At 51.0% G+C, this 24,811-nt stretch overlaps 2 protein-coding genes across 2 annotated transcripts in view; one reads left to right on the forward strand and one right to left on the reverse strand.

Annotated features, from left to right (window-relative positions):
- Positions 1–24,811, forward strand: part of LOC143696053 (uncharacterized) — a 1,205,294-nt gene that overhangs the window by 524,193 nt on the left and 656,290 nt on the right. Inside the window, 1 exon segment of the mRNA XM_077191259.1 lies at positions 18,127–18,656. Within this exon segment, the coding sequence (XP_077047374.1) occupies positions 18,127–18,656 (530 nt within the window).
- Positions 1,319–2,566, reverse strand: LOC143696069 (uncharacterized). Its single transcript, XM_077191283.1, has 2 exons — positions 2,353–2,566; positions 1,319–2,198 (listed from the first exon to the last, which is right to left on the reverse strand). The coding sequence occupies exons 1-2, from the start codon at positions 2,372–2,374 to the stop codon at positions 1,360–1,362; spliced, it is 861 nt and encodes a 286-aa protein (XP_077047398.1). The 5' UTR covers positions 2,375–2,566; the 3' UTR covers positions 1,319–1,359.

The following is a 24,811-nucleotide window of genomic DNA, read 5'->3' on the forward strand; positions in this document are numbered from 1 at the left end:
TGATCCATATGGTCCCAGTCCCTGGGATCCCAGTCCATACAGTCCCAGTCCATATTTGATCCCACTTCAGGCTATCCTGGTCTGGAGGGTTCTGATCCACAGGATCCCCATCCATGTGATCCCAGTCCATGTGATCCCAGTCCAGGTGATCCCAGTCCGTATTTGATCCCAGCCCATATTTGATCCCAGTCCGTATTTGATCCCAGCCCATATTTGATCCCAGTCTGGGGGGTCCTGCACACACTCCCTGGGTCTGGAATTCCAGTTCCCAGCAAGGAAAAAATGTTCCTGCCCTTGAACTTCCTTCCTATCCCCTCAACAAATTGCAATAAAATTATAAACAAAGAAATAATAATTGAAATTAAATAAATTATAATAAAAATAAAATATAAAAATCTCAACTCTTCTTTACAATGATTCAACTCCAACAATGATTCAACTCAAACCAACAATAACTATTACTATAATATTACCAATGCATATAAATAAACAAATTATATATCAAGAAATACCTGTTGAAAATTTTAACTTGATGACTAATGTACTTTAGATAAAAAATATCTAAAGAAATTAACATGTAATCTAACACCTCTTAGTTAAACAATTCATATTACAAATATACTAAACACAAAACCAAACACCACTATAATTTCTCAGACATTTCAACCAAAAAATTAAACTTTAATAACATCCTTAAGTACTCTTGAAAAATTAAAATTATTTTTAAAACATTAATTGTGTGCAGGTGGTTTTATTTTGATATTGGTTTTTGGATTGTTTGGGTTAGATGATTTAAAAAATGGGAATTTTATAGGAATTGAATCAGCTGAGAAGGTGGCACTCTGCAAACAGAACTGACTGAAAATGAACGGGACAGAATCAGTAACTCTGAAAGTTTTATTTGCTATCAAATACATCCCACACACCCAGCCCCACACAATCCCCATCCCACTGCTCCAAATTGAGATCCCACTTCTCCCAATCTCCTTCCAACTCCATCTCAACTTGACAGTTGTGGAATGGAGTGAGTTTGGCATGGGATTGAGTTTTTTGAGGAGGGAACAAGCAATCGGACGTGGAATTGAGCCCTTTTTGGGTTAAAATTCAGTTATTTTCAGTGGAATTTGAGTGGTTTTGAGGTGACTGTTCCATCCCAATGGACTTTTGGAGGACTGAGAGATGGAGAAGAGAAAAAAATTCAGGCCAAACCAAAGGAGAAGCAGCCAGGTGTGTTCCCAACATGGATCACAGGGAATGTGAGTGACCAGGGCTATGCCCAAAGTGCCTCCTCCAGTGGGGGATGGAGCTGCAGCAGCGCACGAAGCTCTTCCCGCACTCGGGGCACTCGCAGGGCTTCCCTTACTGGTGCCTCCGTTGGTGTCGGGTCAAGTGAGAGCTGCAGGAGAAGCTCTTCCCACACTGGGGACACTCGTAGGGCCTCTCCCCTGTGTGGATGCGCCGGTGCCTGATGAGGGTGGAGTTACGCTGGAATCCCTTCCCACAGTCTGGACAGCGGAATGGCCTCTCCTCTGTGTGAATCCGATAGTGCCGGAGGAGACTGGAGCTGGTCTGAAACCTCTTCCTGCATTTATCACACTCGTAGGGCCTCTCCCCAGTGTGGATGCGCCGATGGGTGACGAGGGTGCAGTTACGCTGGAATCCCTTCCCACAGTCGGGGCATTGGAAGGGCCTCTCCTCTGTGTGAATCCGATAGTGCTGGAGGAGACTGGAGCTGGTCTGAAACCTCTTCCCACACTTGGAGCACTCATAGGGTCTCTCCCCAGTGTGGGTCCTCTGGTGGCTGATCAGGCTGGAGCTCTCTCTGAAGCTCTTCCCACACTCCCCACACTCGTAGGGCCGTTCCCCAGTGTGGATCCTCTGGTGCCTGATCAGCTCGGAGTTCCACCTGAAGCTCTTCCCACACTCCACGCACGTGTGGGGCTTCTCCCCATCATGGAGCTGCTCATGGAGCACCAGCTCCGAGCTCTGCCTCCATCTCCGGCCGCCTTCCCGGCCCAGGCTGCCTCTTTCCCCCTCACATCCCCGCCATCTGCGTTTGCAGCCCCTCCTCGTGCGGCATCTCCGGGCCTTTTCCTCCCCGTTGGCTTCCTGCGCCGTGGAGCCGCTCAAAACGGCCTCTGCCACCAGGTTCTGCCGCGGGCATTTGTCCTCCCTGCTCTCCATGCTCAGCTCCTGCTCTGGGCGAGGAAGGACAAGGACAGCATGGGATTTGCCTCCGTGCCACAGGCAAGGGCAACGAGATCCCCCCAGGGCTCTGCTGCAGCTGGGGGCCATGCTGGGCTGGGAGATGGAGCAGCACAGAGGGGAAAGGGGCACTGACTTCCTCCTCACCTGCCTCAGTGTCCTGGAGCATCTTCCTCTTCCTCGCAGCCTCTCAGGGTTGGCAATGGGAAATCCTGGTTTGGGGAAAACAAGGGATGAGCACGTTTGTAGGAGCGTCGGGGGTAGCACGGTCGGGATGGACGGAGACGAGAGATCTCTGCAGCCAGGTCGTGGAACTTGTGGTTTATTGCAAAGGGCCTGGGTGCAGGGCCCTGCTTGGAGCTGCCAGGCACAGCTTGGAGCAGGCCTGAGAGAAGAGAGGAGCAGAGAGGATGAGAGGGTGAGAGAGTAAGAGGGGAAGAGTGTAAGAGAGTAAGGTTCCCGTTACAATACAATGAATCTTCTTCTGTGTTAAATATTCTATTTCTCACTAACCAGTCCAGTACAAGATACAAATCCTATATCATTTACATACAGCCTGTAAGAATCATTACATCACCATACTGTGTTACATTTCAAACCCTAAAAACACCTCTTTGGAGCCCTTCTGCTGAGCTAGTAGGGTCTGCTCTGACCCTTGGACCTGTCTGCAAGGATAGGGAATTGTTTCATCAGAAGAGGATTACCTTCAGTCAGGCCACACCATTGTTTTCCTTTTGTTCAGTAACTAAGGTATCTAAAAGCTTGCTTTCATTCCAATCTTGCTTAGAGTTCCTATACTCTCAAAAGCTTTTGGGAATATAGTAACTATAAGCAAGATTGGAATGAAAGGCCAGACAATAATATTCATAAGGCTTTCCTGTTTCATCTACCCCAACACACACTGAGTTTGAAGGTCTCTCTGACCAGGTACATCTCTAGTCCGGCCATCTGGGCCCCAGAAAACCGTCCCAAACACCAAGATTCAGCCCGGAAAAAGCCTCCCAGGGGTTGCCCGTCCCTGGTCCCTCCCCTCTGGTGTTCGGGGGTTCCCCCCTGTCCCAGCTGCTGGGGTCAAACTTGGATTGGGGGTCCCCCTTCTCCTGGGTGCCCGCCCTGCCCAGGCTGCTGGCAGTGACAGCAATGCCAAAAGCTCCCCCCTCTTGGCTCTCCCCATTTCGGGATGCCGGGGCTGTTTGGGCTCCCGGGCTCCCTTCTCCCCTCATTCTCTGCTCTGGGCTGCAGCGGCTCCAAGGAGTCCCCCCTGCCCCTCTCCAGGCTCTTGAGGCTCCCGCCAATGGCGGCGCTCCCCCCTCTCTGGCCTCCCCACTTTGGCCTCCTGGGGGACACAGGGCTCTGCTCCTCCAGGCTGCCTCTGCCCGCAGCCGCCACCGCCACCCCCCGATGTCCCCCCGAGGGGCCTTTTCCGTTCAGCCCTGGACTTCTTCATTCTCCAAACATCCCCCAAAAACCCAACCCAGGGACCCCCCGGGATATCCGGGCCGGGCTCCCCCTCCCCGCTCACCGGAGCCATGGGGGGGGGGGGGCGATGATCCCACAGGTGGGGGCTGCGAATTCAGGCAGGGATCGAGACCGCGTGGTTCCCGCAGCTCAGCCTTGATCCGCCCTGGTCCCTCCTCTTCCTCTTCCTCCCGCTCCTCCTTGTCCTATCTCCACCTCCCTCTCCTCCTCCCCCCTCACCCCGCCTCCTTCCCTGCTTTTTCTCCTCCGGCTCCTCCTCTTCCATCCCCCCTCCTCCTCCTCCCCTGTCTTATCCCCACCTCCTGCTCCTCTTCCATCCCGCCCCTTCCATTCCTCCCCCTCCTTCTCCCCCCTTACCCGCCTCCTCCTCCCCCTCCATCCCTGCCCTTCCCTCCCTCCTCCTCCTCTCCCAGCAGCAGCCACACCCTCGGTGCCCCATTCCCGCAGCCCTCGCAGCCCGCGGCAGCAGCGGCCATGGAGCCGGGCCAGGTCGGCATGGGCAGCGCGGGGCTCTCGGCTGCTCCCAGCCGCTGCGGGCGGGGGGAACCCGGCCCGGGCCAAAGGAGAGGCAAACTGGGCAAACTGGGGGCACATCACAAAGCTAAGGATGCAGCAGAAAATGGAGCTGAAAGAGTTATGTTAATATTCACTCCAAACGAGGAAAAACTGGAAATTCCAAAGTTTAGGGAAGCCGAGAAAAAAGAATTAAACAAGATAGGAAATGAACAAGATAAATCAGGGTAATAGAAACTTCTACATGGAAGACAATTACTTAATAAAATGTGCTTACTAGGAAAAGATTAGAAGACGTGCATCAGAAACCCCACTGGCGTACTCAAGCTTTGTGTGATCATTTTTTAAGGAATTTTGGGTGCACTGGGATTTTTGGTGTAGCGAAGCAAGTAACTGAAAAATGCTTAATTTGCCAAAGGATAAATAAAAAGGTGATGAGAAAAACAACATTAGGAGGTCATGAGTTAGCTCGTCGACCATTACAAAATATCCAAGCAGAAGTTTAGATTTGTTAGGTTCTGGATTTATTTGGAAAAAAACCCATTTAATCTAGAAGAAAGAGAATATGCCATATGTTAGACAGGAGATTTTAGGAGAATAAAAATCTTTGAAGTATCAGAAACACCCGAGGAAAAAACCAAGAAAATAAAAAGGGGAAATGAAAGGGAGGGGAACAAGAGGAAAAGTCAGAAAGAGAGTGGGATCCTCTGCAGCTCTTGCCCCCTCCGTTGGCGGCCGAGGCGCCTGTCCGGGGTCCCGGCTCGCTGCCCGCCTCAGCTCCGCCTGCCCCGGTTTCCATCCCAGGTGCGGACTCACTGCCCAGGGCAGCTCCACCTGCCCCGGCGCTGGCGGTGAATTTGTGTGCCCTGGCCCCACTGCCCGGCCCGCGGCCGCTCTGCCGGCCATGCTGGGCAAGATGGGGTTGCTCTGTCCTGCCGCGTGGGCCGAGGTCACCGCGCCGACCGCACCGAGGGCGGGTCCCAGCCATCCCATCCCCGGCTGCCCTGCCCGTGCCAGCTGCGCTGGGCAGCGCCGCTGCTGCTGCCGGGGTCTCCCACCTGCCTTTTCTCTGCCGGGAGCTGCCGGATCAGCCGCCAGAAGCCATGTGGGGGCTGCCCACGCTCCGGCTCGGCCTCCACGGGAAGATCCCCCTCTGGCGATTCCGGCAGCAGACCCTGCCCACACTCCGACCGAGCCTCGGCGGGATATCCTCCCCTGACCCCTCCTGCTCTGAGTTACGTCCCCTTGGTAACCACAGCTCCGGCTGTTCAGGGAAACGCCCTCTCTCTACAGGAAGCACCTTATCGAAACACTAGGAGCTCAGTTAAAAGGCAGCCCTCTCCAAATTCTTTCTCAAAACACGGGAGAAAGGCTACGGAAGGTAAAAAAGTGAAAGAGTTAGATGAAGGGATTGCTCTGTTGCCGTGAAGAGAGGTTCCCATGGCAGGGATGCGCTGCCCCGCCCCGCGGGAGCCACCGGCGCCCCTGCCGGCCGTGCCCGGAACTGCACCCAAGGGGAAAGCGCCGCAGCCGAAAGGCCGGGACCGGCTCCGGGCTCTGTTTGTTGTCACTGCCGGAGCTGTTTATACACACTACTATTATTATATTATACACACTAGGAAAGAACCGTTATTCCTAATCCCATATCTTTGCCTGAGAGCCCCTTGATTTCACTATCCTAAAAATTAAGAGGGAGGGGGTTTGCATTCTCCATTCCAAGAGAGGCTTTTTCTGCCTTCCCAAGCAGACACCTGTCTTGTAAAGCAAGACAAGCACCCACAGGCACTGAGGGGGGCTGCAGGAGGGGCAGAAGAAGGCCCTGCAGCACTTGGGCACAAAGGCCCAGCAGGTGAATGCAAGAAGGGAGCAGCAAAAGGCCAAGCTGAAGGCAAAGGCCAGGGCAGAGCTCCTACAGCCCCTGAGGGATCAGCCCCAGGGCCCAAGGGGGCCCCGGCACCCAGGGCACGGCTCGGCCACAAGCACCCGGCAGAGGCATTGCCCTCCTCGGCAGGGCACAGCCCACCCAAACAGCCCCTGGCAAGGAATCAGGGCTCCAGCTGCAGGGCACAAGGACACTGCAAGCAGAGACAGCAGCACCCTCAGGACCAGCAAGTCCAGCCCGTGATGGACATGGATTGGCAGGGCTGTCACAGCTCCCATCACACCAAGGACCCTCCACACTGGAGCCCTTGAGAACATTCAGGTGGGTCTGCATTGAGAGGAGGCATTTCCTGATGGACACAGGGGCCTCTCAATCTGCTCTGAATCTTAGACCTAAAGGGGAAAATAGTAAAGGAATATTTTAATTTTTAAGGGAATGAGTGGGAAAGATGAGCAGGTATGATTTGTTCAACCACTATTAGAAGCTGTGGGGGATAGGTTTGAAATAAATGAATTTCTTTTTCTTCCTCCTGTGATTGTAATTAACTAGGAAGGAGTTTGAGAGCTGGATTTTAATACTGTAAAAAGGGATACAGAGGCTAGTTCTGTTGTACCTCTGTGTCAAAAGTCTGACAAGGCCTATGCTGAAGTGAACCCAGAAGTGTGGGCAGCCCCAGGGAAATACAGAAAATTAGATATGGAGCCTCTACAAATTAAAGCAACCAGGACAAGCACTACCCTGTTCCAAGAGAGGGAAGGAAGGGCTCACAGCCTGGTATTGAGTCCCTGTTAAAGGCAGGGCTTTTGGAGCCAAGGGTGTCTCCCTACAACACTCCTATCTTGCCAGTCAACAAACTGGATGGATGGACACAAGGAGGAAACACAGAATTTTCAAGTGTTAAAATTAAGATTAACTGAGGCGAGTGGCCTGGGCCTTCCAGACAGGGAAAAAGAATTTGAATTATGGGTGGACGTTAAACAGGGTCTTGCCAAAGGAATTCTTGTGCTAAAATGTTTAACCCAGTAGCCAGAGAGCAGCCTCATTGTCTGCAGAATTGTGCAGCCACAGCTTCCGTGGGAGCAGAGGCTGAAAACTGATGACAACAGGAGGATCTCCTAGAGTTCAAGTCTGGCATCAAGTTAAAGCTTTGACAACCAAAAGAGCCTCTCAATGGATGAGCAGGGCTCGGTTATTACAGTATGAAACTTGTTCAGTGGCACAGGAGGATTCAGAACTGAGGACAGGGCAAGGGTTTAACCCAGCCTCCTGTTTGAACAGCCTGGAGAGGGGCTGGCAAGGAACCCAGGACTGCACTCAAGGGACAGAGCTCCCGAGCCAGGCTGGGAGAGATTGATGGGACATTCCCTGGCCTGAGGGAGACAATGTGTTTGTGCATGGCTCTGCAAGGGCAGCAGAAGGGAAAAGAGCTACAAGACAGGCTGTTATTAAGGAAGGGGAATCAGACAAAGCGCAGGTCACCGGCCCATGCTCAGCTCAACCCGCGGAGCTGTGGGTGCTTGTAAGAGCCTGGCACTGAAATGCCCTGAGCAGGAAGGCTTCAATGTCTTCTGCTGACACCATGGCACCTAACAGGGGGGCAAAAGCAATTCTGACTGCTTCAGCAAGCACTGGATCACTTATTAACCTATTGCTAAAACAAATAATTCAAAGATAATGGATTGTGGAAGCAATAGATTCAGATGGGGAACTCATTTTACAGGAAAGACCCTTCAGGGGGTTATGGCAGCTTTAGGAATACAATGGGACCTCCATAACCCCTGGCAAGCCCAGAGCTCGGGTTGGGTAGAAAGAATGAATGGGGAAATAAAGAAACACCTTTGGAAGCCGGAGATGGAAACCAAGATGCCATGGGTACAGCTTTTGCCATTGGCCTTGGCAAGAAAAAGAGCCAGACCCAAGGCAGATATTCAATTATCTCCCTTGGAATTCATGTCTGGAATTCCTTACCTGGGCAATTCTCCACCTAGTGCAGGGTGGAAATAAGGGATGTAAATGTAAGGCAGGCTGTAGCCAGGATCCTGTCTCCTGTGGAATCTCTCCCCCAGGAAGCTGGGCTGGCACAGAGCCTGCCCTGGGACTTTGCTGTTGCCAACACCCAGCCAGGCCATCGGCTCCTGCCTAAGGAGTGCAAAGCAGCACCACTGGTGGCCAAGGGGCCCACGCCAAGTGTCCCTGAGGCCAGAAACAGCCGCCAGCACAGCTGAGCACGGGGGGACCCCTCAGCCTGGCCTCAGGGGCTCTGAAGCCCCGGAGATTTGCACTTCCCGCCTGCAGCAGGACCATGGGAGCCGGCCCTGAGCCTGCCCTGAAGGCAACGCAGCAGCAGCCAGGGCTCCACAGCGGGCCAAGCCCCTGGGCCTGCCCACAGATCCTCTGCTCAAACCCTCGGGAATCCTGGCCACCCTCCCCTGGCACCTCCAGCCACTGCGGCCAAGCCTCGCTGCCGCTGCTGCAGCTCCAGCGCTGGCTGGGCCTGCACTGCCACAGCTGCTGGGGAGCACCGCGGCACAATTCCACCCTGGGGCTCAGTCACACCCACACTCTGGGCTGCCTGCGACTGCACTGCTGCAAAATGTACCCATCCTGGTTCTTTTAAATCTTCTTTCTCTGCTCAGAAAGGTTTCTCTACTCAAAGGTTTGCCTTTGGGAAAGAAATTTTAAAGGTTTTATTTAAGGGGTTCCCAGTCTGTTCGGATGTTAAACTCATCTCCACCACTCAATGGTGACGAGTTTAACATCCGAACAGACTGGGAATAGCCCAAAAGACACCCACAGAGATAACGACCAGCAACAAAACATCAACACCCCGCAGCAAACAGCAACCAACAGCTACCCCAGACACTGCCCCCGCACAGCTGGAGACACCTGGTCTGGAAAAGGCTGAGAAGGAAATCCAGGAGTGTGGGCGGAATTCACAGCAGAGGGGAAGAAATCCGAGTCTAATAGGAAACCAAACACTAAAAACTTACACGACTTGGAAGCAATGAATATTAAAGCAGTGGATTTAGATTGGTTCAGACTATGTAAAGTTTAGGAAAAATCGGGTAAAACTGACATGTCATGGAATGATTTTTTCTGCACAGCTGGGCTATGTGTGGATGAAAGTATTTCTGTTGCCCATCCTGGCCAGAACCAAGTAATGCCTTGACTCTCTCACACTAAAGAGATTCTTGGAGAGTTTTTGTTTTCCCTACAGTTTCAGTGATAAGATTACAACATGAGAAACATTTTTTATAATAATCCTACTTTATATTGTCAGGTAGGTTTGGGACAGAAGGGTGAGAATCAATTTTTGGTCTGGGTTTTTCCATGTTCGCCTTTATGTTGCATTTTGCAAAATTGAAGAACTTTAACCGTGATACTTTTAACTCTTAAATAGTTAATACTTTTTTTAAAAAAGCAGATTCCGGGGGGCCACATGTGACTCACCAGATGGCAGCCCTGGAAGAGAAGCTTTGGTTCTAGTCAGCCAGGAGAGGAGCTCTAGGAATGCAAATGAACCCTGCTGGGCAAAGCCTGGCCAATGTACCTGGGTCTCTTGCCTGGGGCAGGAATTGGGCTGATTCCCCCTGCCCCTCACCCCGAGCTCTGCCTGCTTGCACTGATGGAATTTGCACAGCTCAAGGCAGAGCCCGGGGTGAGGATATCTGACCCTGCAACAGAAACGGGTGAAGCTGCACAGGGAAACAGCAAATGGAGAATGTTGGGAAAACTTCACTATAAATAAATGGGGGGGAATCATCCCTCTGCCCACTCCAACGTGTGCTGTCACTGTCTATGTTATATGGGGTGGATTAGAGCACTGAGATGTTCTTGCTACCACAAGTTCCGGGAAATCAGTTGGGAATCCAAGTATTTGATGATTTAATTAGAGACAAATGGTCAATTGATGCAGCCCTGGCTGGAGAGAGCGGCCAAAGATGGGGAGAAGATGAACGGCCAGCAGAACAAATCCTACAACACCATGCACCAGCCCCTGGGAACCCAAACCAATTCATATCAGGAGCCACAGAACCCATTTCTCATTTCAATGGCACCATTAGATTACAAGCTGGCCTCGGAATAACCAACCAGACAGCTCCAGCTCCTGACCTTCCTGCTGAGCAATCCACTGAAATGAGGAACACAACATTTCACCATGGGATGGGATCAGATCATCTGTTAGCAGAGAAAAGAGGAGTTTGTGGAAAATCAAATGACTCAAACTGGTCTTGGCAAATAGAGACAAAGCAAAAGTGGTGAAACAGATAACAAAGGAAACAAAAAAGCAGCTCATGTACCAGTCCAAACGTGGAAAGGATGGGAATGGGACATGGTTTTGTGGTTCCCTGGCAGACCATGGGTTAAACGAATGCTGCTTCTGCTCTGATGTGCTACAGCACCAGAACACCCTGAACCCCCATTCCACTGCACCGGGACCCCCGTGCACCCCCATATCTGAGACTGGAACCCTCCCAAACCCTCCGTTCTCAGGCACAGGGACCCCCCCTGCACCCCCTTATCCAGCACGGGGACCCTCCTGCACCCCCTCATGCAGCACCAATGCCCCCCCGCACCCCCTTTCCCGGCCCTCCCCCTCTCAGACACCCCAGCCCCCGCTTTTCCTTGACCCCAGCACCCCCTGGACCCCCACTCCTGCCTTCCACAGCCCCCACCCACCACCTTCCTCAACACCGGGGCCCGTGCACCCCCTTTCCTGGGCACAGGGACCCCCTGGACACCCTATTGTTATAAAATTGACTCAAAACGAGTAATTTCCAATCAAAGAATTTATTAATTATTGAAGCAGTTATACTACGTAAGCAAAGGCTCAGCGCTGGGCGACAGGGGAGTCTCCGCTCCACTACTGCCGCCCCAACTAGTTTCTGATTCAGTCCTTTTATCCTCTCCATCCTTCAGGAGTCCATGTTATCTCAGAGTTCTCTGCGCCTGCGCTGGTTGTTGCTAGGGGGTCATCCTTCTGTCTCCTGGTGGTCGGTGATAAAGGCTGCGGAGTCTTCCTCAGCCGCGTCTTCTTCACCCTATGTCCTTATTTGGTGACTTCTCTGTGGAAAATTACCAAAATCTTATGATTAACGCAATATGTGCCCTATCAAGCTTAAGCAAGCAAATGTCCTGCCTTGCAAACTGTGCCCTATCAAGCTTAAGCAAGCAAATATCCTGCCTTGCAGACTGTTTATCTGCCCCTGCCCCTTCCCCAGCTTTTCCCTGGTCGTTATCTCTGTGAGTTATCTGCTTGTACCATTTGTCAGCAGGAAAGGTTTCCCTGCTGGGTGTTAATCTGCCCCTGCCCTTTCCCCAGCTTTTCCCTGGTCGTTATCTCTGTGAGTTATCTGTTTGTACCATTTGCTGGGTGGGACTATGTGTGGGCTCCTGCAACCCCTTCCCTGGTATCCTTGTGGCTCATATCTCATGAAGTAGTACAGAAAGAGTCAGCAGACAACTCTTGTAACACACTGGTCTCTTTTTTGTGACGAACAAAATGTAGTCCCTCATCTCAATTCCCCCCCATTTATTTATAGTAAAGTTTTCCCAACATTCTCCATTTGCTGTTTCCCTTTGCAGCTTCACGCTGCTTTTTTTAAAAAAAGTATTAACTATTTAAGAGTTAAAAGTATCACGGTTAAAGCTCTTCAATTTTGCAAAATGCAACATAAAGGCGAACATGGAAAAACCCAGACCAAAAATTGATTCTCACCCTTCTGTCCCAAACCTACCTGACAATATAAAGTAGGATTATTATAAAAAATGTTTCTCATGTTGTAATCTTATCACTGAAACTGTAGGGAAAACAAAAACTCTCCAAGAATCTCTTTAGTGTGAGAGAGTCAAGGCATTACTTGGTTCTGGCCAGGATGGGCAACAGAAATACTTTCATCCACACATAGCCCAGCTGTGCAGGAAAAATCATTCCATGACATGTCAGTTTTACCCGATTTTTCCTAAACTTTACATAGTCTGAACCAATCTAAATCCACTGCTTTAATGTTCATTGCTTCCAAGTCGTGTAAGTTTTTAGTGTTTGGTTTCCTATTAGACTCGGATTTCTTCCCCTCTGATGTGAATTCGGTCCACACTCCTGGATTTCCTTCTCAGCCTTTTCCAGACCAGGTGTCTCCAGCTGTGCGGGGGCAGTGTCTGGGGTAGCTGTTGGTTGCTGTTTGCTGCGGGGCGTTGATGTTTTGTTGCTGGTCCTTATCTCTGTGGGTGTCTTTTGGGCTATTCCCAGTCTGTTCGGATGTTAAACTCGTCCCCATTGAGTGGTGGAGATGAGTTTAACATCCAGACTGGGAACCCCTTAAATAAAACCTTTAAAATTTCTTTCCCAAAGGCAAACCTTTGAGTAGAGAAACCTTTCTGAGCAGAGAAATAAGATTTAAAAGAAGCAGGACGGGTACATTTTGCAGCAGTGCAGTCGCAGGCAGCCCAGAGTGTGGGTGTGAGTGAGCCCCAGGGTGGAATTGTGCCGCGGTGCTCCCCAGCAGCTGTGGCAGTGCAGGCCCAGCCAGCGCTGGAGCTGCAGCAGCGGCAGCGAGGCTTGGCCGCAGTGGCTGGAGGTGCCAGGGGAGGGTGGCCAGGATTCCCGAGGGTTTGAGCAGAGGATCTGTGGGCAGGCCCAGGGGCTTGGCCCGCTGTGGAGCCCTGGCTGCTGCTGCGTTGCCTCCAGGGCAGGCTCAGGGCGGCTCCCATGGTCCTGCTGCAGGCGGGAAGTGCAAATCTCCGGGGCTTCAGAGCCCCTGAGGCCAGGCTGAGGGGTCCCCCCGTGCTCAGCTGTGCTGGCGGCTGTTTCTGGCCTCAGGGACACTTGGCGTGGGCCCCTTGGCCACCAGTGGTGCTGCTTTGCACTCCTTAGGCAGGAGCCGATGGCCTGGCTGGGTGTTGGCAACAGCAAAGTCCCAGGGCAGGCTCTGTGCCAGCCCAGCTTCCTGGGGGAGAGATTCCACAGGAGACAGGATCCTGGCTACAGCCTGCCTTACATTTACATCCCTTATTTCCACCCTGCACTAGGTGGAGAATTGCCCAGGTAAGGAATTCCAGACATGAATTCCAAGGGAGATAATTGAATATCTGCCTTGGGTCTGGCTCTTTTTCTTGCCAAGGCCAATGGCAAAAGCTGTACCCATGGCATCTTGGTTTCTATCTCCGGCTTCCAAAGGTGTTTCTTTATTTCCCCATTCATTCTTTCTACCCAACCCGAGCTCTGGGCTTGCCAGGGGTTATGGAGGTCCCATTCCTAAAGCTGCCATAACCCCCTGAAGGGTCTTTCCTGTAAAATGAGTTCCCCATCTGAATCTATGGCTCCCACAATCCATTATCTTTGAATTATTTGTTTTAGCAATAGGTTAATAAGTGATCCAGTGCTTGCTGAAGCAGTCAGAATTGCTTTTGCCCCCCTGTTAGGTGCCATGGTGTCACCAGAAGATTTTGAAGCCTTCCTGCTCAGGGCATTTCAGTGCCAGGCTCTTACAAGCACCCACAGCTCCGCGGGTTGAGCTGAGCATGGGCCGGTGACCTGCGCTTTGTCTGATTCCCCTTCCTTAATAACAGCCTGTCTTGTAGCTCTTTTCCCTCCTGCTGCCCTTGCAGAGCCATCCACAAACACATTGTCTCCCTCAGGCCAGGGAATGTCCCATCAATCTCTCCCAGCCTGGCTCGGGAGCTCTGTCCCTTGAGTGCAGTCCTGGGTTCCTTGCCAGCCCCTCTCCAGGCTGTTCAAACAGGAGGCTGGGTTAAACCCTTGCCCTGTCCTCAGTTCTGAATCCTCCTGTGCCACTGAACAAGTTTCATACTGTAATCACCGAGCCCTGCTCATCCATTTAGAGGCCCTTTTGGTTGTCAAAGCTTTAACTTGATGCCAGACTTGAACTCTAGGAGATCCTCCTGTTGTCATCAGTTTTCAGCCTCTGCTCCCACGGAAGCTGTGGCTGCACAATTCTGCAGACAATGAGGCTGCTCTCTGGCCACTGGGTTAAACATTTTAGCACAAGAATTCCTTTGGCAAGACCCTGTTTAATGTCCACCTATAATTCAAATTCTTTTTCCCTGTCTGGAAGGCCCAGGCCACTCGCCTCAGTTAATCTTAATTTTAACACTTGAAAATTCTGTGTTTCCTCCTTGTGTCCATCCATCCAGTTTGTTGACTGGCAAGATAGGAGTGTTGTAGGGAGACACCCTTGGCTCCAAAAGCCCTGCCTTCAACAGGGACTCAATACCAGGCTGTGAGCCCTTCCTTCCCTCTCTTGGAACAGGGTAGTGCTTGTCCTGGTTGCTTTAATTTGTAGAGGCTCCATATCTAATTTTCTGTATTTCCCTGGGGCTGCCCACACTTCTGGGTTCACTTCAGCATAGGCCTTGTCAGACTTTGGACACAGAGGTACAACAGAACTAGCCTCTGTATCCCTTTTTACAGTATTAAAATCCAGCTCTCAACCTCCTTCCTAGTTAATTACAATCACAGGAAGAAGAAAAAGAAATTTATTTCAAACCTATCCCCCACAGCTTCTAATAGTGGTTGAACAAATCATACCTGCTCATCTTTCCCACTCATTCCCTTAAAAATTAAAATATTCCTTTACTATTTTCCCCTTTAGGTCTAAGATTCAGAGCAGATTGAGAGGCCCCTGTGTCCATCAGGAAATGCCTCCTCTCAATGCAGACCCACCTGAATGTTCTCAAGGGCTCCAGTGTGGAGGGTCCTTGGTGTGATGGGAGCTGTGTCAGCCCTGCCAATCCATGTCCATCACGGGCTGGACTTGCTGGTCCTGAGGGTGCTGCTGTCTCTGCTTGCAGTGTCCTTGTGCCCTGCAGCTGGAGCCCTGATTCCTTGCCAGGGGCTGTTTGGGTGGGCTGTGCCCTGCCGAGGAGGGCAATGCCTCTGCCGGGTGCTTGTGGCCGAGCCGTGCCCTGGGTGCTGGGGCCCCCTTGGGCCCTGGGGCTGATCCCTCAGGGGCTGTAGGAGCTCTGCCCTGGCCTTTGCCTTCAGCTTGGCCTTTTGCTGCTCCCTTCTTGCATTCACCTGCTGGGCCTTTGTGCCCAAGTGCTGCAGGGCCTTCTTCTGCCCCTCCTGCAGCCCCCCTCAGTGCCTGTGGGTGCTTGTCTTGCTTTACAAGACAGGTGTCTGCTTGGGAAGGCAGAAAAAGCCTCTCTTGGAGTGGAGAATGCAAACCCCCTCCCTCTTAATTTTTAGGATAGTGAAATCAAGGGGCTCTCAGGCAAAGATATGGGATTAGGAATAACGGTTCTTTCCTAGTGTGTATAATATAATAATAGTAGTGTGTATAAACAGCTCCGGCAGTGCCAACAAACAGAGCCCGGAGCCGGTCCCGGCCTTTCGGCTGCGGCGCTTTCCCCTTGGGTGCAGTTCCGGGCACGGCCGGCAGGGGCGCCGGTGGCTCCCGCGGGGCGGGGCAGCGCATCCCTGCCATGGGAACCTCTCTGAACGGCAATAGAGCAATCCCTTCATCTAACTCTTTCACTTTTTTACCTTCTGTAGCCTTTCTCCCGTGTTTTGAGAAAGAATTTGGAGAGGGCTGCCTTTTAACTGAGCTCCTAGTGTTTTGATAAGGTGCTTCCTGTAGAGAGAGGGATTTTCCCTGAACAGCCGGAGCTGTGGTTACCAAGGGGACGTAACTCAGAGCAGGAGGGGTCAGGGGAGGATATCCCGCCGAGGCTCGGTCGGAGTGTGGGCAGGGTGTGCTGCCGGAATCGCCAGAGGGGGATCTTCCCGTGGAGGCCGAGCCGGAGCGTGGGCAGCCCCCACATGGCTTCTGGCGGCTGATCCGGCAGCTCCCGGCAGAGAAAAGGCAGGTGGGAGACCCCGGCAGCAGCAGCAGCGGCGCTGCCCAGCGCAGCTGGCACGGGCAGGGCAGCCGGGGATGGGATGGCTGGGACCCGCCCTCGGTGCGGTCGGCGCGGTGACCTCGGCCCACGCGGCAGGACAGAGCAACCCCATCTTGCCCAGCATGGCCGGCAGAGCGGCCGCGGGCCGGGCAGTGGGGCCAGGGCACACAAATTCACCGCCAGCGCCGGGGCAGGTGGAGCTGCCCTGGGCAGTGAGCCCGCACCTGGGATGGAAACCGGGGCAGGCGGAGCTGAGGCGGGCAGCGAGCCGGGACCCGGGACAGGCGCCTCGGCCGCCAACGGAGGGGGCAAGAGCTGCAGAGGATCCCACTCTCTTTCTGACTTTTCCTCTTGTTCCCCTCCCTTTCATTTCCCCTTTTTATTTTCTTGGTTTTTTCCTCGGGTGTTTCTGATACTTCAAAGATTTTTATTCTCCTAAAATCTCCTGTCTAACATATGGCATATTCTCTTTCTTCTAGATTAAATGGGTTTTTTTACAAATAAATCCAGAACCTAACAAATCTAAACTTCTGCTTGGATATTTTGAAATGGTCGACGAGCTAACTCATGACCTCCTAATGTTGTTTTTCCCATCACCTTTTTATTTATCCTTTGGCAAATTAAGCATCTTTCAGTGACTTGCTTTGCTACACCAAAAATCCCAGTGCACCCAAAATTCCTTAAAAAATGATCACACAAAGCTTGAGTACGCCAGTGGGGCTTCTGATGCACGTCTTCTAATCTTTTCCTAGTAAGCACATTTTATTAAGTAATTGTCTTCCATGTAGAAGTTTCTATTTCCCTGATTTATCTTGTTCATTTCCTATCTTGTTTAATTCTTTTTTCTCGGCTTCCCTAAACTTTGGAATTTCCAGTTTTTCCTCGTTTGGAGTGAATATTAACATAACTCTTTCAGCTCCATTTTCTGCTGCATCCTTAGCTTTGTGATGTGCCCCCAGTTTGCCCAGTTTGCCTCTCCTTTGGCCCGGGCCGGGTTCCCCCCGCCCGCAGCGGCTGGGAGCAGCCGAGAGCCCCGCGCTGCCCATGCCGACCTGGCCCGGCTCCATGGCCGCTGCTGCCGCGGGCTGCGAGGGCTGCGGGAACGGGGCACCGAGGGTGTGGCTGCTGCTGGGGGAGGAGGAGGAGGGAGGGAAGGGCAGGGATGGAGGGGGAGGAGGAGGCGGGGTAAGGGGGGAGGAGGGGGAGAAGGAATGGAAGGGGCGGGATGGAAAAGGAGAGGGAGGTGGGGATAACGCAGAGGAGGAGGAGGAGGGGGGATGGAAGAGGAGGAGCGGGAGGAAGAGGAAGAGGAGGGACAAGGGCGGATCAAGGCTGAGCTCAGGGAGCCACGCGGTCTCAATCCCTGCCTGAATTCGCAGCCCCCACCTGTGGGATCATCGCCCCCCCCATGGCTCCGGTGAGCGGGGAGGGGGAGCCCGGCCCGGATATCCCGGGGGGTCCCTGGGTTGGGTTTTTGGGGGGATGTTTGGAGAATGAAAAAGTCCAAGGCTGAGAGGAAAAGGCCCCTCGGGGGGACATCGGGGGGTGGCGGTGGCGGCTGCCGGCAGAGGCAGCCTGGAGGAGCAGAGCCCTGTGTGCCCCAGGAGGCCAAAGTGGGGAGGCCAGAGAGGGGGGAGCGCCGCCATTGGCGGGAGCCTCAAGAGCCTGGAGAGGGGCAGGGGGGACTCCTTGGAGCCGCTGCAGCCCAGAGCAGAGAATGAGGGGAGAAGGGAGCCCGGGAGCCCAAACAGCCCCGGCATCCCGAAATGGGGAGAGCCAAGAGGGGGCAGTGCGTCCCCAGAGACGGCCTGGGGGGATCTGGTTGCCCTTGCCTGTGGCACGGAGGCAAATCCCATGCTGTCCTTGTCCTTCCTCGCCCAGAGCAGGAGCTGAGCATGGAGAGCAGGGAGGACAAATGCCCGTGGCAGAACCTGGTGGCAGAGGCCGTTTTGAGCGGCTCCACGGCGCAGGAAGCCAACGGGGAGGAAAAGGCCCGGAGATGCCGCACGAGGAGGGGCTGCAAACGCAGATGGCGGGGATGTGATGGGGAAAGAGGCAGCCTGGGCCGGGAAGGCGGCCGGAGATGGAGCCAGAGCTCGGAGCTGGTGCTCCATGAGCAGCTCCAGGATGGGAAGAAGCCCCACACGTGCGAGGAGTGTGGGAAGAGCTTCAGGTGGAACTCCGAGCTGATCAGGCACCAGAGGACCCACACTGGGGAACGGCCCTATGAGTGTGGGGAGTGTGGGAAGAGCTTCAGCCAGAGCTCCAACCTGATCAGGCACCAGAGGACCCACACTGGGGAGAGACCCTATGAGTGCTCCAAGTGCGGGAAGAGGTTTCAGACCAGCTCGAGTCTCTTCCAGCACTATCGGATTCATACAGAGGAGAGGCCCTTCCAATGCCCCGACTGTGGGAAGGGATTCAAGTACAACTCCGACGTTGTCAAGCACCGGCGCATCCACACTGAGGAGAGGCCCTACGAGTGTGATAAATGCAGGAAGAGGTTTCAGACCAGCTCCCATCTCCTCCGGCACTATCGGATTCACACAGAGGAGAGGCCATTCCGCTGCCCAGACTGTGGGAAGGGATTCCAGCGCAACTCCACCCTCGTCACCCACCGGCGCATCCACACTGGGGAGAGGCCCCACGAGTGTCCCCAGTGTGGGAAGAGCTTCTCCTGCAGCTCTAACTTGACCCGACACCAACGGAGGCACCGGTAAGGGAAGCCCTGCGAGTGCCCCGAGTGCGGGAAGAGCTTCGTGCGCTGCTGCAGCTCCATCCCCCACTGGAGGAGGCACTTTGGGCACAGCCCTGGTCACTCACATTCCCTGTGATCCATGTTGGGGACACACCTGCCTGCTTGTCCTTTGGTTTGGCCTGAATTTTTTTCTCTTCTCCATCTCTCTCTACTCCAGAAGCCAAGAGGGATGGATCTGTCCCCTCAAAACCACTCAAATTCTACTGAAAATAACTGAATTTTAACCCAAAAAGGCTCAATCCTACCTCAAATTCCTTGTTCCCTCCTCAAAAAACTCAATCCCATGCCAAACTCAATCCATTCCACAGCCACCAGGGTGAGATGGGGTTCGAAGGGGATTGGGAGAAGTGGGATCCCAATTTGGAGCAATGGGATGGGGATTGTGTGGGCCTGGGTGTGTGGGATGTATTTGATAGCAAATAAAACTTTCAGAGTTACTGATTCTGTCCCGTTCATTTTCAGTCAGTTCTGTTTGCAGAGTGCCACCTTCTCAGCTGATTCAATTCCTATAAAAATCCCATTTTTTAAATCATCTAACCCAAACAATCCAAAAATCATTATCAAAATAAAACCACCCGCACACAATTAATGTTTTAAAAATAATTTTAATTTTTCAAGAGTACTTAAGGATGTTATTAAAGTTTAATTGTTTGGTTGAAATGTCTGAGAAATTATAGTGGTGTTTGGTTTTGTGTTTAGTGTATTTGTAATATGAATTGTTTAACTAAGATCTGTTAGATTGCATGTTAGTTTCTTTAGATATTTTTCATCTGAAGTACTTAAGTCATCGAGTTCTTGGAACGTAAACTAGTTTGGGGGAAAAGTGTGCTGTGCATGAGGGTCTGTGAATATGCCCCAGGCTGATGTAACGGGAAAGGTATTTCAGGGGATCCCCGAAGGTAACAGGGTGCTCCTGGCTGAGCGCCAAGATGCACCCGGCCGTAATAACCTTTGCTCCATGGTCCTGCTCTCCCATTAAACTTTTATTAAAGTCCTTTATTAACCTGTTTACATTTTCACAGGAGAGTGAACGTGTTTTTCACAGGCAGCTTCACAGAAACTGGAACACGTGGGGGTTCCCAGGAGTGGGCACCGCTGATCCAGGGCATGGAGGCGCTGCCTGCAATCGTCCATAACCGCCCATAAGGAGCCTCCAGGGCTTTACCCTCCATGAGCTGCAGCAGACGTGTCGGGAAAGGTGACAAGAGCCCGTGGAATGGTCCTTGTTGCAGGCAGATTGGCCACTTGCAGCTCTTCAAAACTCCCTCCCGTGAAAAATTAAAGAACTTCAACCGTTCAAAAGTGTGAAAAATGCGTTCACTCTCCTGTGAAAATCTAAAAAGTTTAATAAAGAACAATGGGAGACCAGGACCATGGAGCAAAGGTTATTACGGCCGGGTGCATCTTGGCACTTAGCCAGGAGCACCCTGTTACCTTCAGGGATCCCCTGAAATACCTTTCCCCTTACATCAGCCTGGTGCATATTCATAGAGCCTCATGCACAGCAACTGGGAAGGGTTTAACACTTTACTGGGTATATTAGCGTTCAGAAACACATAATCACCAGATTGATTATATGCAGGTGCTTTTATTGAAGAGCTCTGGGTGTCAGGGGTACCAACCCAAATCTGACTCCGACATGGGTTTGGGATGAACATGTTTTTATATTCTATCGTTATATAACTTTCATGTTAATGATTGAACTTCAATTGTTCTATTGTATACATAGATTTCAGCCAAGCATGGGCTCCTCATGGCCCCCCTCAAACTTCTAACATAGTTTCTCATGATTCTTCTTATGATTAAACAATAATTATATTTAATTACTAAACAATCATCACATCTAACAATTATATCATTTATCATGTTCTGCTTACGGAGGTGCGATTTCACATGATCTGGCAAGCACAAAGCCTAACATTTTCAGAGTCTATTTTTGACATTTTTCCAGGGCCCCACTATCATTCTCCCCCCTTTGAAAGCATTTTCACTTCACTATAGGTGTAAATGTTTTCACTTGATACAGTCCTTTATTTCTCAATTTATTCTTGACGTTCTTCAAGTCCATGGTTGATGTAAACGTTGTCGTGGATGCTGTCACGCACTGGAGAACCAGAAGATGGTGGGCGTGGATCTCGTGTCAGTGCCTTTATTATCTTCTGGTTCCAGGACGTTTTCTTCTGTATCTCTCCCTTTAAGATGGTGTGAACTAACCAAATTGCTAAGAATACAATTAGTAAGATCATCACATTCTCAATGACAGATTTAATCCATGAACTCACATTCCACCCTAACCCTTTAAAGATTTTGCCTAGCCAGGTCGTAGTCAAATCTTTTTGCTCTTCTTGGGCTTCATGCTCTCTTTGTTTCAACTGATTGATGTCACATTCTACATCTGCAGTTACATTTGGGATGTGAACGCAGCAATGACCAACCCGTCCCTTTAAAAATCCACATACTCCATGCTCTTTCAGGAGTAACAAATCTAAGGCTAATCGATTTTGTAAAGTCATTTTTGTGCTGGCTTGTAATTTTACGTTTAATTCTTTAAATCCTTCCCAGGTGACTCTTGCCAGTCTATCTACCTGACCTGTAAGTTTGTACAGCATCTCCCTACTCTGATAGTTTGCTGTAGGACCAAGCAAAGACTCTAGGGCCCACCCAAATTTCACTCCACCAGAGGGTTCTTGCCAAGTGTCATCTGGATTTTCATTGTCTAGAACTTCTCATCTTGCTCTTATCTGCACAAGTTCATGTTTTCTGTTAAATGGGGACTTTTTCCAAATTGGACGTGAGGCTGGGAGGCCTAAAGTAATTTCCTTTACTTTCCCATCTACAGGCAGATGTGTTGTCCAGGTGCCATCGCTTGCTGCCCATACAAATTGTCCTGGACCTCGGACTGTACTCCTGGTACATCCTACAACTGCTTTATAATTCACTCTGCCTTGTTTATGTTTGATCCCTCTGCAAGCACAGCCAGTTTGTAGGGCTATTGCCAGGGGTGGCATCTGCTTTATCTCTGTATCATCAGAAGTGCAGTCATAAGTTTTATTACATGCCCACCAACTTACTTTGTCTGCCCTCGTTCTGCTACTGGTGGCAGTGTTTGTTACTGCTGGATCTGTTTCATTCTCGGAGCCTTCCCACTTAATGCACCAAGGGGTGTTTGCCATACATTGTAATCTTTGAAGGATACTCACAGACCACGCACTGTCCCAAGGCTCTGCCTGATCTTTCTGATCCTTGGCCTCACACTTCCATACCAGAGTGGTTTCTGTAACATTTTCTGTAATCTTTTTATAGTGTGGCAAATAGCATTGCCATTGTGTGATGCCTCCTGATTCTCCCATAGGGGTTCCTAGTGTGCCAGCACTTAGAATACAGTCTTTCTGGCCCATGGGTCTCATCCATGTTCCTATTTTTTCCCAAGTTTCCTTGATTACTTGCCTCGATTCGGGTACCTGTTTACATGCAATTGTTTTGTTCTTTTGTGTTTCAGGTAGTTTCGATGTTATGATTCCCCAATTTACTGGGTCTCCTGCTGTCCTTTGGTATTGGCAGACAGGCAGTTATTCTACAGGTGTTTTGCATTTGGCAAAGTCTTTGACTAATCCAATCATTACATTCTCAGCCCAAACTGCATTAGAAACCTTTATCACCTGTGTTTCTGCTTGTACCTCTCTCTTCATTCTAGAATGAAGAGTGTTTAGTTGATCTTTTTGCATTCCACATCCCAAAGACATTAATGACCATAACGTTAGCACAATTACTGATAGCATTCTGAAGCAATTAAACACATCTTATCTGCAACCTTGTTGGTTCCACAGTTTACACAGTCCGTGATCCAGGATGGATTTTCTTCACTCGGGTGTAGTGAATCCAGGGGTCCACGCCGGCTACTTTGGCTGCTGTAAAGGTGGTCAGCAGTACCTGGTGGGGCCCACTCCACTTTTCTTTCAGCGGTTCTTCGTTCCAGTTCTTGATGTACACCTCGTCTCCTGGATGTATGTTATGAACTGGGTTCTCGAGAGTCAGCGGTCTATTCCACACGAGGATGCTCCGGAGCCGAGCTAAAGTTTTCCCGAGAGACAGAACATAATTATACACTTCCTGCTTTCCTGTGACGTGCACATTAGGGTTAGGCTCAGGAGATTCATATGGTTTCCCATGCAATATCTCCTAAGGGCTGACTGACATCCCACTCCTAGGCTTTATCCGAATCCTCAACAGTGCAATTGGCAAAGCCTGGGGCCACTGCAATGTGGCTTCTTGGCATATTTTACTGATTTGCCTCTCTAGTGTCTGATTCATCCTCTCTACCTGTCCACTCGACTGGGGTCTCCATGGTGTGTGGAGGTCCCAAGTTATCCCCAGCAATCTACTTACCTCTCTTACTACTGTAGCTATGAAATGGGGTCCCCTATCTGATGATACCCTAGGGGTACCCCGAACCTGGAAATAATCTCCTGTAGTAACCACTTTACTGTTTCCTTTGCTTGGTTGGTGCGACAGGGAAGGGCTTCTGGCCACCCAGAGAATGTGTCAACCCCCACTAACAGGTATTTGTATCCTCGAGTTCTTGGCAAGTCTACAAAATCTACCTGCCAATAGTCTCCTGGCTCTATTCCTATCCGAATTCTTCCTAGGTGTGCCTGTCGCCAGCCACTGGGTTGTTTTTCAAGCAGATATCACACTTTGACATTACTGATTTTGCCATTGTTAACATCTGTACTGAAATTAAACTCTGCTTTAGCAATTTTACCAATGCCTCTGCTCCCCAGTGACATTCGTTATGTTTAATTTGTAGAACTTCTCTCATTATGAAGGGGGTACCACTATCTGTCCTTGTGCAGTCACATACCATCCCCCTGAATTCTTTTGTGCATTTAGCAAACGTGCCAGTCTCTCATCTTCTACTGAATATTTTGGTTCTGGAGGCAAATTGAATTGGGATACATTAAGCTTTAAAGGTATCAATGCCATTGTTGTTTGCACCTCTCGAGCAACCTGTCAGGCTGCCCAGTCTGCCTTTCGATTTCCCTCACAGATTTTGGAGTTTCCTGATTGCTGTGCTTTACAGTGTATGATTGCCACTTGTTCAGGTTTTTGTACTGATTTTATCAATTGCAGGACTGCATCCTGATGTTTAATGTGCATACCCAGAGAAGGACAATAGTCCCCTTTCTTTGCACAGTGCTCCGTGTACATGCACCATTCCAAAAGCATATTTTGAGTCAGTCCAGATATTTACCTTTTTCCCTTCACTTAATTCTAGTGCCCTGGTTAAGGCAACCAGTTCTGCCTTCTGGGCAGATGTATTTGGTGGTAATGCCTTTGCCTCCACTGCTGTACTGACTGTTGTTACTGCATACCCAGCGTATCTGGTTCCGTTTTCCACGAAGCTGCTCCCATCTGTAAACAGCTCCCACTCTGGCTGCTCTAGTGGGACGTCTTTCAGGTCTTCTCTTGCTGAGTAGGTGTACTCTATTCCCTCCACACAGTCATGCTCTAATGGGCCTTCTTCAGTTGTGGTACCTGGGAACAAAGCTGGATTCAAAAGGTTAGTTGTTTTTAATGTGACATCATCCTGCTCAGTCAGGACTACCTGGAATTTCATCATCCTGCTTGGGGATAGCCAATGGCCCCCTTCTGCTCTAAGACAGTGGTTACCATGTGTGGTACATTGACATCTATGTGCCTTCCCATCGTGAGCTTCCTGGCTTCTTGTATCAGCATCACAGTGGCTGCGACTGCCCGCAGACATGGAGGCCACCCGGCACTTATGCTGTCAAGTTGTTTGGAAAAGTAGCCCACCGGCCTTTTCCAGCTTCCCAGACCTTGGGTCAGGACTCCTAGTGCTAGGCGCAGCCTTTCATGGACAAACAGCTGAAAATCTTTAGACAGATCAGGTAAGCCTAATGCTGGAGCAGTTGTCAGTGCTTCCTTTAATTTTAGGAAGGCTTCTTTCTGTGGCTTGCCCCAGGTGAATGGCTGCATCTTCTGAGCTTCACACAGGGGTTTCGCAATCAGTCCATAGACCATGATCCACAGGCAACACCATCCTGCCATCCTGAGGAAGACTCGCAGCTCATGTAGGTTCTGGGGCTCTGGAA

Source organism: Agelaius phoeniceus, chromosome 28 (assembly GCF_051311805.1).
Source record: "Agelaius phoeniceus isolate bAgePho1 chromosome 28, bAgePho1.hap1, whole genome shotgun sequence".
NCBI classification, from domain to species: Eukaryota; Metazoa; Chordata; class Aves; order Passeriformes; family Icteridae; genus Agelaius; species Agelaius phoeniceus.